The sequence below is a fragment of the Bufo bufo genome, chromosome 1, assembly GCF_905171765.1.
Source record: "Bufo bufo chromosome 1, aBufBuf1.1, whole genome shotgun sequence".
NCBI lineage: Eukaryota > Metazoa > Chordata > Amphibia > Anura > Bufonidae > Bufo > Bufo bufo.
In genome coordinates, this window is record NC_053389.1 from 626936356 (window position 1) to 626950812 (window position 14457).

The following is a 14457-nucleotide window of genomic DNA, read 5'->3' on the forward strand; positions in this document are numbered from 1 at the left end:
CAATGTTTATTATATTGAGGGGGGGCACACTGCGCCACCAATGTTTATTATATTGGGGTGATGGGGGGGGCGCACTGCGCCACCAATGTTTATTATATTGGGGTGATGGGGGGGCGCACTGCGCCACCAATGTTTATTATATTGGGGTGATGGGGGGGCGCACTGCGCCACCAATGTTTATTATATTGAGGGGGGGCGCACTGCACCACCAATGTTTATTATATTGGGGTGATGGGGGGGGCGCACTGCGCCACCAATGTTTATTATATTGACCTTCTACTATGCATTCTGTATTCAGAATGCTATTATTTTTCCTTATAACCATGTTATAAGGGAAAATAATACAGTGAATAGACTTTCATCCTAGGAACCATGCGTGAAAATCGCACTTGCTTGCGATTTTCACACAGCCCCATTAACTTCTATGGGGCCTGCATTGCGCGAAAAACGCACAACAGAGCATGCTGCGATTTTCACGCAACGCACAAGTGATGTGTGAAAATCACCGCTCATGTGCACAGCCCCATAGAAGTGAATGGGTCCGGATTTAGTGCGGGTGCATTCCAGTATTTTGAATGCCGGATCCAGCACTAATACATTCCTATGGGGAAAAATGCCGGAGCCGGCATTCAGGCAAGTCTTCATTTTTTTTCGCCGGAGATAAAACCGTTACGGTTTTATCTTTTGCCTGATCAGTCAAAATGACTGAACTGAAGACATCCTGATGCATCCTGAACGGATTACTCTCCATTCAGAATGCATGGGGATAAAACTGATCAGTTATTTTCCGGTATAGAGCCCCTGTGACGGAACTCAGTGCCGGAAATGAAAAACGCTAGTGTGAAAGTACTTTAAAATATTAAGTTTAAATCCCCCCTTTCCCAATTTTACATATAAAATATATAAACAATAAATAAATAAACATATTACATAGCCTTTTTAGTCACCTTGTCACCCCAAAAAATAGGATAGGACTGTTCTATTATGGGCCGAATGTTTCATAAAATGCGAAATGCACGTGGCTTTTTTTGGTGTTTTTTTTTTTTGCACGGTATTGAGTATCACAATACTTTTTTATGGTGACGAAAGCGAATCAAAATTTTGGTTTCAAAACAACCCTACGCCGATCTGATCGGCGTAGCGTTGTCACGATACCAAAATTTTGATTCAGTTTCGATTTGGCGACTAAAAATTTGATTTGGCTCCTAAATCTTTCAGTTCAGGAGCCAATGGCTACTAGGAATTTTTTTTAGTCTGGAGCACTGTTCTGTGTGCCGGGCGCCCGCTGCCCTCCCTCCTCTCGGGGGCGGCAGCCTGCGGCTGTCCTGCCTACATGTGTGCCGTGCGGCGCTCAGGCCAAAGGAGGCGTCACTGACTGTATTTTCGGTTTTAAAAATGTGGCTCTCAAAATAAATTTCAATCGTGGTTTTGGCGAGATTTGGCTCAGTTGAAAAAAAAGGTTGCCCACCACTGCTCTAGGCTGACACTTCCTACATTCATCTACTCCAGGGTTTCTCAACTCAGGTCCTCGGGACCCACCTATCGGTCAGGATTTGAGAATATCCCACAGAATGAATATCTGTGGTAAGTCCTAATATGGACACTAATTATATCACATGCTCAATTCTAAAGAAATCCTGAAAACATGACTGGTAGTTGGATCCCGAGGACAGGAGTTAAGAAACCCTGATCTACTCGCTTGTTATCTTTAGGACAGAGTCAGCAGACAGTGAGTCAACAGCTCTATTGTACTGTTGGAGGGCTTGATAAGGCAGGATAGCAACACTATTCAGTATACACAAAGTTATCTACTTTTACAATACATTAAAAAAAAAGACAGAACAAACACATTGGGGGACAATTATTCAAGTCTAGTCCATCTAACGGCACTCTTGATCTGGTGTGAGATGTGCCAAAATTATTAGGTACAGCTAGGAGCTTTACTTGTACCAAAGGAACAGCCATAAGCAATGATAGGCTACTTTCACACCTGCGTTTAGGTCGGATCCGTCTGGTATGTGCCCAGACGGATACGCACCTATAATGCAAACGCTTAGATCCGTTCAGAACGGATCCGTTTGCATTACCATGAACAAAAAAAAAAAAACTTTTTTTTTTTTTTTGTTCATGATAATGCAAACGGATCCGTTTTGACTTTACATTGAAAGTCAATGGGAGACGGATCCGTTTGAAAATTGAGCCATAGGCTACTTTCACACTAGCGTTCGGAGCGGATCCGTCTGATGTTTCATCAGACGGATCCGCTCCGATAATGCAGACGTTTGCATCCGTTCAGAACGGATCCGTCTGCATTATTACTTAGAAAATTTTCTAAGTCAGAAAGTAGCCTGAGCGGATCCATTCAGACTTTACATTGAAAGTCAATGGGGAACGGATCCGCTTGAAGATTGAGCCATATAGTGTCATCTTCAAGCGGATCCGTCCCCATTGACTTCCATTATAAGTCTGGACGGATCCGCTCGCCTCCGCACGGCCAGGCGGACACCCGAACGCTGCAAGCAGCGTTCATGTGTCCGCTCACTGAGCGGAGCGGAGGCTGAACGCTGGCAGACTGATGCATTCTCAGTGGATCCGCCTCCACTGAGAATGCATTGGGGCCAGACGGATGCGTTCGGGGCCGCTCGTGAGCCCCTTCAAACGGAGCGCACTAGCGGACACCCGAACGCTAGTGTGAAAGTAGCCATACTGTGTCAACTTCAAACGGATCCGTCCCCATTGACTTACATTGTAATTCTGGACGTATCCGTTTGCCTCCGCACGGCCAGGCGGACACCCGAACGCTGCAAGCTGCGTTCAGGTGTCCGCCTGCTGAGCGGAGGACAAACGGAGCCAGACTGAGGCATTCTGAGCGGATCCGCATCCATTCAGAATGCATTAGGGCTGGACGGATCCGTTCGGGGCCGCTTGTGAGCCCCTTCAAACGGAACTCACAAGCGGAGCCCCGAACGCTAGTGTGAAAGTAGCCATAAATGTATTGTGCTGTGTAGGACCTGTCCCTTCCCTTCCATTTTTTTTTTTTTTTTACAAAAGTGGAAAATGGCAAAAAGCTGCACAAATTTGTGAATTGTTGGTACCATAGTTCTGATGCAGGAGACTTGATAAATTCCCCCTATTAGTTCTATTATTCAGACTCATGAAAACAAATCATGTCTATATGCCCTAGAAGATCGTACAGACAGCCGAAGGGGCATGACCCTTTTTGCACCCCCTCTGTAAAAGAACGTTTCCTGCTCTGGAGGACTTCAGCCATCTATATATTACATGTTATATTACATACTACTTTTTGCCTTGCTGTGATTTCTAGTCTGGAAAGGGTTGTGGTTTATGAGAGAACTCCTCTGAATGTAAATTATAAAACAAAAAATTAAATACACAAAACATTTCATTTAACCAATGCAAAATAATTTTGCCATATTAATCTTTGCCATATACACCACTCACTGAAAAGAATGTCATATCATACTCACAATAACCTCTTTCTGCAAACAGTCCAGCAGATATTCCATAGAATATTACTATGCATACAATATGGCGCCGGTAGTTTTCAATTAACCGTTTAAATTGCTGTATCTTTTGGTGGATTTTACTTGACTCATATTTTTCTCTTCTTGCCGTAGTAAATAAACGCGGTGCATTCGCCTTGTTCTTATTCCTAATTATTGAATCATGAGACTGGCAGTCAGTGAGATAGTTATAACAGGGAATTACATGATCTATGCCAAAACATAATATGCTGGTCACACATACATTCTACCACGTCTGTTTCGAAGTTCTTGTCCTTCCAATTCTACTGTGTCCGTATGGTTTTCACCAATACTGTAAAGATAAACGTCATTACTTTTCCAAATTATCATTGAAGTTCAAGAACATAAATGTGTCATGTAACCAGAACAACTTTATTGAGAATTAGATTTACATTTCCTCCAAAATAAGTACTATAACAAACTGGTTATATTCTCCTAGAACAGTGTGAATCTACCCAACACTGTCTTCCCCTAAAAGTTTTGGGAAGAGAGGATGAGCAAGTGCAGGAACTACCATCTTGAGATGAGGAAAGAAGTCACACATTAATACCGGCGCACTGTATGCATGGTGTACCAGTCTTTCCCCTGTATATGTCTGTAGCATTATTATTATTTTTTTATGCAGAAACACTGCAGAAATGCTCGATGAATAAGTTGTACAGAGTGAGACTCCTCACCTAGACTGGCATAAATATAGTACACCCCACAGTGTATAATTTAGTCTTTGGGAAAGTATTTATTACAGTATATTAATAATTAATATAATTCAAAATATTATAAATATTTTGGCATGCATACATGAGCTAAGATTGCCTTTCTAAATTTTTAGTGAACAGCTGCCTTTTGTACAGTAGATTCAAGAATAACAAAGTTGGTGACATCTATTACCTGTCAGTGTTTTCTTTAGTTCCTTTGTCTATAAATGAAATCTTGCTGGTAATATTGCGAGTGATAATTGGCAAAGTTGATCCTTTAAGGAAAGTAATACCCACAAGTCAAAAGATCATACATATTACATGACAGTTACCATTATTGCAACAGTCATATAGTAATACAATAGAATGTATAAAATACTTTATACCTTTCCAGATTAATAAAGCTTAACTTATTTGGGCCATGGCAGCTTATTTGTTTTTAGGGAAAATTGATGCCAAATAGTTCTGGTGAGTAGGTATCAATATGACAAAGCACTCAAAATAAATGTAAAATATTCCCTGAGAGCTGTAAACATGCAAGCTTGGATTGATCAAGCGCCCATGACTATTGCATAGGTAGCTATAAGACATTTCTGCTAGTGCTTATCTCCCAAGATTCATTTTCATTGAAGGGGATGCTGGAGGACTAATTTTAACTGAAATCTAGGCCAGAATGTTTTAAAATAATAAATAGTTTTTACTTTTTTACCGACTCCCCACCTTTGCTCTGGCCCTCGTATGCCAGAAATGAATTTGGAGTACCTGTCCAACGAATCATGACCTTCCTCAGCCAGTGATTGGCTGAGTGGGCAATCCAAGCCATTTCTGGTGTGTCAAGCACTAGGCCAGGAAGTGAAGAAGTGTGGGGTCCAGAGCAGCAGCCAGAGTACCCCCTTAAAATCCTGGCATCCATTATTAGTTTTGCCATAAATCCAGTGTGTCTAGAGGCAGCCTGACTATACCCCTTCACCTGTTATCAGAAAAAAACTAAGTTTTGGCATGCTGGATTTTTATATGTCTGATTCTGTGGCCACCAGGAGAGGATTGAAGCTAGAGGCTTCTGGCAACGCAACAAAACATCACTTTAAGGGCAAACAATATGAAACAAGTAGAAATACTGTACATGATATTATCTCCAGTTTTAATGGATATTTTAGGGATATACTGGAAGAAACATCATGGTCACCTTACCCTGAAATGTCATTTGACTTAATACATTGGCATGTTGCTTAAACATAGAATGAAACTGCTCCCATGTGATTTCTTGTGTAGACTGAAGTCCACTCTCAATAAACATACTATCAATGACTTGCTCAGTTTGATCTCTTGAAAGAAAGTTAGATAGTTGATTGAAAGACCTAAAAGAAAAAAAAGTTGTTTCATGAAAGTAATTAACATATTTAGAAGCTTTGCCTGGTTTACTTTTTGTCAAGTAGTTGTTACAGGTTCTCATTTTTAAAGCCTGGGGCATGGACAATTTTGGTTTCTGCTTTCTAGTTTTCTCTGCATTCCATAACTATAATAATTTCTGTTCAAATAGCCTTATGAGGACTCTATTTTGGCATGACAAGTTGTACTTGTTCATGGAACCATTTAATTTATCGTAGCTCATATTCACAAATGGGACACAATTCTTTGTGGGGTGAAAATGAAAAAAACAAAAAAACAATGATGCCATGGTTTTTGGGTTTTGTTTGTACGGACATGAATATGGCCATACCAATGATTTTTTGTATTTTATAATACTGTATTTATATGTATTTCATGTATTTATTTATTTTGTAAAAGTAAGACAATAGGCAATCTAATTTTCAAACAATTCTGTGTGTATATATATATATATATATATAAATATAATATGCAATCTTCTGATTGCTTGTATCATAGACTGCAATAGAATACAGGCTGTTAGACCATGCTGCAGGCAGGGGCGGACTGGGAACTTAAAGTGACCCTGGAAAAAAAACTAAAAGTGGCTCCATGTTGTAGGCAAGACCAAATTAACAGGAGATAGGGAAACACAAGTAGGCAGGGTCAACATAAGCCGCAAGCAGGCAGGGACAGAAGTACTGTAGTGCAGCACAAAATATCGCCCCAGCAAAACCAAATACCGTAGCATAAAAGGCTGCCCTATCACCATACTGAGGATGTTGAATTCAAGAGGTCACCTGGCTCCTAGCATTATTTAATGCTGAGAGTATCAGATCATTATGTACTTGACCAGCGGCTGTGAGGAGGGCTCGAGCTGCCCCCCCCCCCCCCCCCCCCCAGCATCAGTTAATTTCACTGTAGGGTCTATGGCCAGTCCACCACTGGCCGCAGACACATCTTAAAAGGTAGTCTGCTATATCAGAATGGTGATCCTTCAAAAGGTTCAAGGCTGTCATAGTAACTGATCATTCATGTGTTCAGATTCCTTCTTTAATACAGTTCGGCATGCACCATGTGATCTTCAAAAAACTCCAGACAAAACTGGCATTCTCTGTCATACCTAGTGTTGGGCATGAGCTGTGACTGTGTGTCAGAGGATTTCATAGCTGTTTTACCATTAGCAATTAATGGGGTAAAATTACTAATCCTGTCTATAATGTAGACAGTGTAAACTTACACTGGCAATGTAAATATGCACCAATTGTATCACAGTAGCTCAGGTTAGATGATCATTTTGGTGAATGGCTAGACTACATTGTCTAACTGAAGATAAGGAAAAGGCAGAGTTACTAAATGTTTTTTTTTAGCTCTGTATATACAAAAGAAGAGAACGGAGTTTATATCTGTGGTGCTGGGGCTGTTAGTACATCCAGTAATATACCCAATTGGCTAACTGTAGATATGGTCCAAGCCTAGTTAAATAAGGTAAATGTGAACAAGGCTCCGGGTGCAGATGGATTACACCTAAGAGTTCTTAAAGAGAATTGATGTGCCCCTGTTTATAATTTTTAAAGTTTTTTGGTACTGGTACAGTGCCAAGTGGATGGCGCAAGGCAAATGTGGTGCCCATATTCAAAAAAGTATCTAGGTAATCCACAGGTAATTCTAGACCAGTTAGTCTTACTTCTGTTGTGGGAAAAAAGTTTGAAGGACTCTTAAGGGACTATATACAGAAGTATGTGACTGTAAATAAATGAGTAAATAAATGAGGTGAATAGAAGCCTGGACAGAGGGGCGGGCGTGGATGTAGTGTTTCTGGATTTTGCAAAGGCTTTTGATACTGTCCCTCATAGACATTTAATAGGTAAAGTAAGGTCTATAGGCTTGGAAAGTATAGTTTGTAATTAGATTGAAAACTGGTTGAAAAACCGTGTCAAGAGAGTTTTGGTCATGATTCCTATTCAGAATGGTCACGGGTTATAAGTTGTGTACCCCAAGGTTCAGTGCTGGGTCCTCTATTATTTAATTTATTTATTTATGATATCGAGGACAGGATTAATAGCACCATTTCTATTTTTGCAGATGAGACCAAGCTATGTACGGTAGTGCAGTCTATGGAAGATGTCCATAAAATACAAGTTGACTTGAACACTGAGGAATAGCCTTCCTGCAGAAGTGGTAGCTGCAAATACAGTGAAGGGGTTTAAGCATGCATGGGATAGGCATAAGGCTATCCTTCATATAAGATAGGGCCGGGGGCTATCCATAGTATTCAGTATATTGGGCAGACTAGATGGGCCAAATGGTTCTTATCTGCCGACACATTCTATGTTTCTATGTTTCTATGATTGGGCATCAACTTAGCAAATTAGGTTCAATGTGGATAAATGTAAAGTAATGCATCTTGGTAGTAATAATCTCCGTGCATCATATGTCCTAGGAGATGTAACACGTAACACTGGGAGAGTCACTTATTGTCACAGATGTACCGAGACATACGGACGTCCCCGCGACAGTGAGTGGCAGGAGATCTTTGAGACTGGCAACACGTGGTTTGATTTGACATGTTTACCTTGTTGATCAATAGGCGTATATGTTATTTCTGGTACTGGCCACACCCTTAACCTCCAGGTGTTGCTATTGTGGAAATTTAACTTTCCCTATTTATAGTTGTTTCTCCCACAATGCTGTGCAGTTTAAAGCTTCAGTTGGACCTGTGGACAGCTGGTGTTTAATAATGAGCAGCATAGGCAATATTCGTTTTTGCGATATTTTGCAAATTTTTTACATAATATTCTAAATAAATTAGCAAATTCTAGAATTCGTGATCTCCAGTCATTATTTTCACGATGGCGCAAAACGGCACTAATGATGTGCGTATTTTTGGCAAAATACATGCAACTTCACATTTTTCAGGTCTGAGTAGATATTACTAATTTGTGTACTAATTATGGTTGTGACATCACAGCACTATGTCTGTAGCATGTATGTATGGATAGCAGAGAAACAGTAATTCCTATCACACTACCTAACACCCTGCACTGGAACCTATCAGCTACACTATATCACTATGTAACCTACACTGACTATCTCCCACTAACTATCTGTATTATATATATGAGCTAACTAACTATCTAATGTAATTGGATAAGGAATAGGATCCAGATGAAGGCACAGAGCACAGCAATGTCACTGCTCTCTCTCTCAGAACTGAAAAAACTGCAGAAAATTGCTGCTGGGGAGTTTCTTACATAGGCAACTATTAGTTGCTAGGGATGTTGCTAAGCTCTGACAAAGATATTGCAGACTTCTCATTGGCCCACAAGCAGGAAGGGAGGTTACTGATGAAAAAAAAAACTTGAATATTCGCGATTACGAATATATAGCACTATATTCTACATCTTCGCAAATTCTCAAAGTGCCGATATTCATGATAAAAATTTGCGATTAGAATATTCGCGATAAACACCAGTGGTGTTTGGATCTCGGCTGAGTTCCTGGTTGTGCCATAGCTTCTTGGAAGTTAAGTGTTACCTTTCCCTTTGTATTTTGGCTTTTCTCTGTTTTGCATTTCTTTGTTGTTTTGTATTAGGCCTTAGAGAGACTCCCGTTCACCCTTCCTTTTGGAGGAATGGGATGTCTCATTCCTGTCACTAGTAGAGAGCGACTAAACTGATAAGGGGCATGGAGGGTCTTAGTTATGAAGAAAGATTAAAATAATTACATTTATTTAGTCTTGAGAAGAGATGTCTAAGGGGGGACATGATTAACCTATAAAAATATATAAATGGGCCATACAAAAAATACGGTGAAAAACTGTTCCATATAAAATGCCCTTAAAAGACAAGGGGGCACTGCCTCCGACTGGAGAAGAAAAAGTTCAGAGTCCAGAAGCATCAAGGCTTCTTTACTGTAAGAAATGTGAATCTGTGGAATAGACTACCTCCGGACGTGGTCACAGCAGGAACAGTAGACAGTTTTAAAAAGGGTTTAGATGAATTCTTAAAAGTAAATGACATTAATGCTTATGAAAATGTGTAGAAATCTGAGTCTCACTTCCTTCTGGGATTTGCATCCCCACCTAACCCTTGGTTGAACTTGATGCATTTATGTCTTTTTTCAACCGTATTAACTATGTAACTATGTAACTTTATAACACCTAGTTAGCTGACTTACTTTACAACAACATTATACACAAATAGTCAATTTCCATCTTTGGCACATTTGCTTCATAAATATGTCTACAACATGATGCAGTATTTTGTGGCAGAAATGTTCCAAATTTTTCTGAGTTGAACAGTATGCCACATTTTAGGTAAAAAGAAAATAAAAAAAATTCTAGACGTCATTTTACTCGGGCTGTATGGACCACTCATTTTAAAGCTGCCCATATATATAAGATTAAAGTCGTCTGAAATTGCCAATTTCCACTAATGATTGTTTTAAAAAATAATGGGAATGATCATCTGTGATGGTCGGTTGTACACTTCTGTCTGCTGAAAATGTGATTGGATAGGTTGGAAGATTTTGGCCCCTGTCCTATTAAATTACTTGTGTAAGCATAATCATCTGAATTTGGCCAATCGTTTGCCATTCTGTTCTGTCATTATGCCATTTTCTAAAAACGGAGTCCCTGATCGGCCAGTTTAGTCAGTCATGTTGCTGGTGTTATTGTTGTTACGAACAATCCTACAGACAACAATCCTACAGACGACTATTTTCTTATGTATATGGCAGGCTTAAAACATTATCTCCAAATATACAGATATGGTGGGGGGGGGGGTGTCATTTCTTAAGACCGGAGTATTAGACGCTGGTTTTAATAAAGCCCCTTGTGCTGGTGGTGGATGCGCCGAAGTCATGTAGAGGCACCGGCCTCTACATAACTTTGGCACATCCAGCGCCACTTCTAAACCAGGCGTAGAAATTGATGAATGAGATGGGCCAACCAGCCATGCCACCCTCGCTTTTTTAGACCTGGCGTGAGCAGGGAAAAGTCACAGATTGCGGAGCAACTAACCACTGCTTGGCAATCTGCGCCTGAAATACACCTAATATAGGCACATTTCAGGTTAATAAGTGACCCCTATGGTGTCACTCTGCCCAATGCCACAGTCAGACTATTCTCCAGATTGAGTTCAAGACCTGTCAGGAGTAGCATATTTACAACATGTAGTAAATATAATTTTGTCTCCTAGTAGAGTAGTCAGCAATTATTATCTATGATGATGTAAACAATAAAAATATTGACTTATAATAACATAATAATACTTACATCATCATGGCAGTATTTTGTGACACACATACATATTTGTTTAGTGTATATATTTGCATAGTTACAGAAAATCTACAAACCTGAGCATCTGAGTAAACTCTTCCTTAGTGAGGACTCCAGTTTCGTTAACATCGTATATTGCAAACATAAATCTTAACTTGTTTTCCACTGAGTCTAAAGTAAAAAATGAAAAGTTATGAAAATATATGGAATAAAGTATGCAGAAGGCTGAAATTCTCAAGCTAAAATGCTCTGAATATGGCTATACTTAAAGGGACATTTTCATCAAAATAATTTGTATCACAAATTATTGACTCATCTGTGAATACTCTAGGTATTTAAAAAAAAAAATGGGAGCATGGTTTTCTACATGTAATTCTAAGCCACTCTATGTAGTCTACTTCCTATCCTGGCTCTTAACTTCTGTTTTCAGTCAGACCATTCACTGTGACCAGAGAGATACCCCCTTTGTAGTGACAGTGAAAGCTCCTATATTAGTGTAATGTCGGCCAAACCTGCACCCAATGGTTTAATGTGTGTGGGCTTCCGACAGATGTCGGAGGAGAGAAGGATTAGGTAAAGTTAATATTTTTGGCCAATCCTTTTGCTCTCCCTGCAGATAAGCCACCAGTAGAAGTTTCTGGCAGCAGCTTTCTCCCCTCTACTCATTGTATGGGGGAGCCAGGAGTGACCCGGGTGAAATAGCTGTAAGGTGAACGATTGTTCGAGCTATTGAATGTGTATGGGTGCCTTAACAGCATCATATAATACAATAATCAATTCAGTGGTCTTCGTGGGCAATCTTTATCTAGTCCTATCAAGAGAACAAAAGAGCTGTCATTCTGTGTTTAATCTTTTTCTACACCTACTAATATTGTGAGAATTATCCTTCAGATAACATCTTCCACTCAAATCTGAAATAACAATGAATTACTTGTTTCTAGAGGAGGCCTTATAATTTGTGTTGACTGCTAAGAAGGAAAATATTTTATATTTAATTTTCAATGTCATAATACTACCAAAATGAATTGCCAAAAATATAAAAGTTTTCTGTGAATATCGAGTTTAAAAAATACCTCATATCTGATGGTACCCCTTTAATAAGTTATATATTGAGTTTTCTGCACCATAAGCCCTCATGCATGCGGCCATTGCCTGGCTGTGCCCGTATTGTCTCCCGCAAACAGCTTGAATGGGTTCTCAATCCGTGGGGTTTCTCTCCGTGACTCCGCACTGCAAAACAATAGAACTTGTTCTATTTATTTGCGGTGCAGACAGATCATGGACCAGATCACACAGCAATGGCTGTGTGCATGAGGCCTAAAAGGCTTTTACCGGATTTTTATACTGATGACCTATCCTCAGGATAGGTAATTAGTATCTGATCGGTGGAGGTCTGACACCTGGGATGTCCGCCGACTAGCTGTTTGAGAAGGCACCACCTCTCCTGTGAGCACTGCAGCCTTCACACAGCTTACCAAGAACAGCGGTATATGTTATATAGTGGCTGTGCTTGCTATTGCAGCTCAGCCCCATTCACTTCTATGGAGCTGAGCTGCGCCTAGGCCACGTGATACATGAACGGCAGAAAGAAGGCTGCTGCGCTCACAGGAGTGCAGCTACCTTCTAAAACAGCTGATCGGCAGGGGCCCCAGGTGTTGGACCCCATGATCAGATACTGATGACCTATCCTGAATATACAGTAGGTATAAAAATCTTGGAAAACCCCTTTACCTAAATAATGTATTTCATTTCCTTTAGTTATCACATTATTGGGCTAATGTCTGGACTAGACTATAAATTTAATTGTACAGGGGTATGACTCAAAGCATATGACTATTATGTATTTTTCCTGCTTGCGTCACGCTACAGCTGAAGAGACTGAGACATTGCTTGACTGCCTCAGTAAATACATCTGCAAGTCTCTCTGTAACTGCCTGGCTATGTTTGTAGTTGAGCGGATTCCTATGAATGCTTCTAAAGATATGAGCTTCCTTATAAGAAAGGCATGAGGACTTTGTTCTTTGTATTGTTCGCATAAGGAAGCAACTCAATAGCAATGCCATATCTATTTATCTATCCATCTATATTGCTTTGCGTGCTGTTGTACTTGCATGCTAATATTTATTTTTTATCATCGCTATATAATTGTTCTGCTCAATGTAACTGCATTCTTATCATTTTCACCTGGTTCCTGGTTTGGAAACGTTTCATGACAAACAACTATTAAAAAATCATTCTCACCTTTTAATAATATGCACAGTATGTAGCAGAATTCATTAAAGGACAGGTAGCCATTGCCATCCTCGTCAGCAACAGAAAACATGGCGTCCACGAAATGGGCTTTAGGGTCAAGCCCCAATGATTCTGCAAACTCTTCCCTTGACAACTCGCACTTCAGAGCTTCAGAAATTTCCTGCTTGTGAACTACTCCTGAATTTTGCTTCTCAATGTCAAACACCTGAGTGAAAATGTTATATTTCTATTATATACACAAACCGCCATATGTTACATGGCTAGTTGCGCTGCAATCTGCGATTTCTCCCCACTCATACCAGGTCTAAAAAAGCGGGTGTGGCGTGGAAGCACTGTTAGAGGCATAGAGAAAGGTCTAAATGTAAGACAGCTCAGAAGCTGTCTTACATTTAGAAGAGGCGGTGTGTCATAACTCCAGTAGTCCATCGATCTATAGGGCTTTATTAAGACTGGCATCTAAGATACCGGTCTTAATAAATGACCCCCATAGTTTGCCAACATAGAAACAAAATAGTACCCACATATAAAACTCTGTACATACTAAATTCCAAGCTGTGTCTATATGGAGTGTTACCATACTGCAAACAGTACCTGCATTGAGCTTGTTGGACTAATATAGTGCCTAACAGTGCCGAGAGAGTGCCATACATCCTATACTTAAACAGTGTCCACATAGCAGCATATTGTGAGCACGTAGAAGAAACAGAACCCAGGGGCTGTCCTTCTGCTAAATCGGATGTGTTATTGCCACTACTCCCTTTACAGCACTGTAGATTCTTTAAGTCCCAAAGCTCAACACAGCATGGTGGGCGAGACGCTATCTAAGAGGAGAGATAATTATATGAAGTTAAAGGAAAATGACATGTAAAAAATTATAAAATAGCCCTATAGTGTAAATGAAAATGTGATATTTTTTTTTTATATTGTACTTCTTTGCTGAGATATGATTGATTGAAGTTACATACTAATGGCCGACGTTGCACTGGTGAGAGTGTCTGATGACATGTCCCCTTATTTCTGTCAAGTACAGTATTGTTACGGAGACCTTGTATGGATTCAGATGCTACCTACTTTATACACCCTTCTCTGGATCATGTAGTTATGTATGTGTGTGACATGTTTAACCATTTGGATGGTTACACATGGTCATCATGACAATAATGTACTGACAGAATAAGGGGAGGAAATGTCCTCAAAAGTGTAGCTTCAAGCTTTCAGCCTGTACACGTATTTCAGAGCAATCATGTCTGAACACCAACATAGGCTGCCTTTCGCAAACCATCTGCTGTGCAACAGTTTGATAGGGCACAAATGG

The 14457-nt window shown here is 40.0% G+C and overlaps 1 protein-coding gene across 1 annotated transcript in view; it reads right to left on the reverse strand.

Moving 5' to 3' along the window:
• LOC120986322 (dual oxidase 1-like) overlaps nucleotides 1-14457 on the reverse strand; it is an 82183-nt gene that overhangs the window by 22985 nt on the left and 44741 nt on the right. The window contains exons 18-23 of the mRNA XM_040414843.1: nucleotides 13131-13347; nucleotides 10967-11060; nucleotides 5432-5598; nucleotides 4434-4515; nucleotides 3769-3837; nucleotides 3489-3673 (exon numbers count right to left, since the gene is read on the reverse strand). Of these exons, the coding sequence (XP_040270777.1) occupies nucleotides 3489-3673; nucleotides 3769-3837; nucleotides 4434-4515; nucleotides 5432-5598; nucleotides 10967-11060; nucleotides 13131-13347 (814 nt within the window). The remainder of the gene's footprint in view (nucleotides 1-3488; nucleotides 3674-3768; nucleotides 3838-4433; nucleotides 4516-5431; nucleotides 5599-10966; nucleotides 11061-13130; nucleotides 13348-14457) is intronic.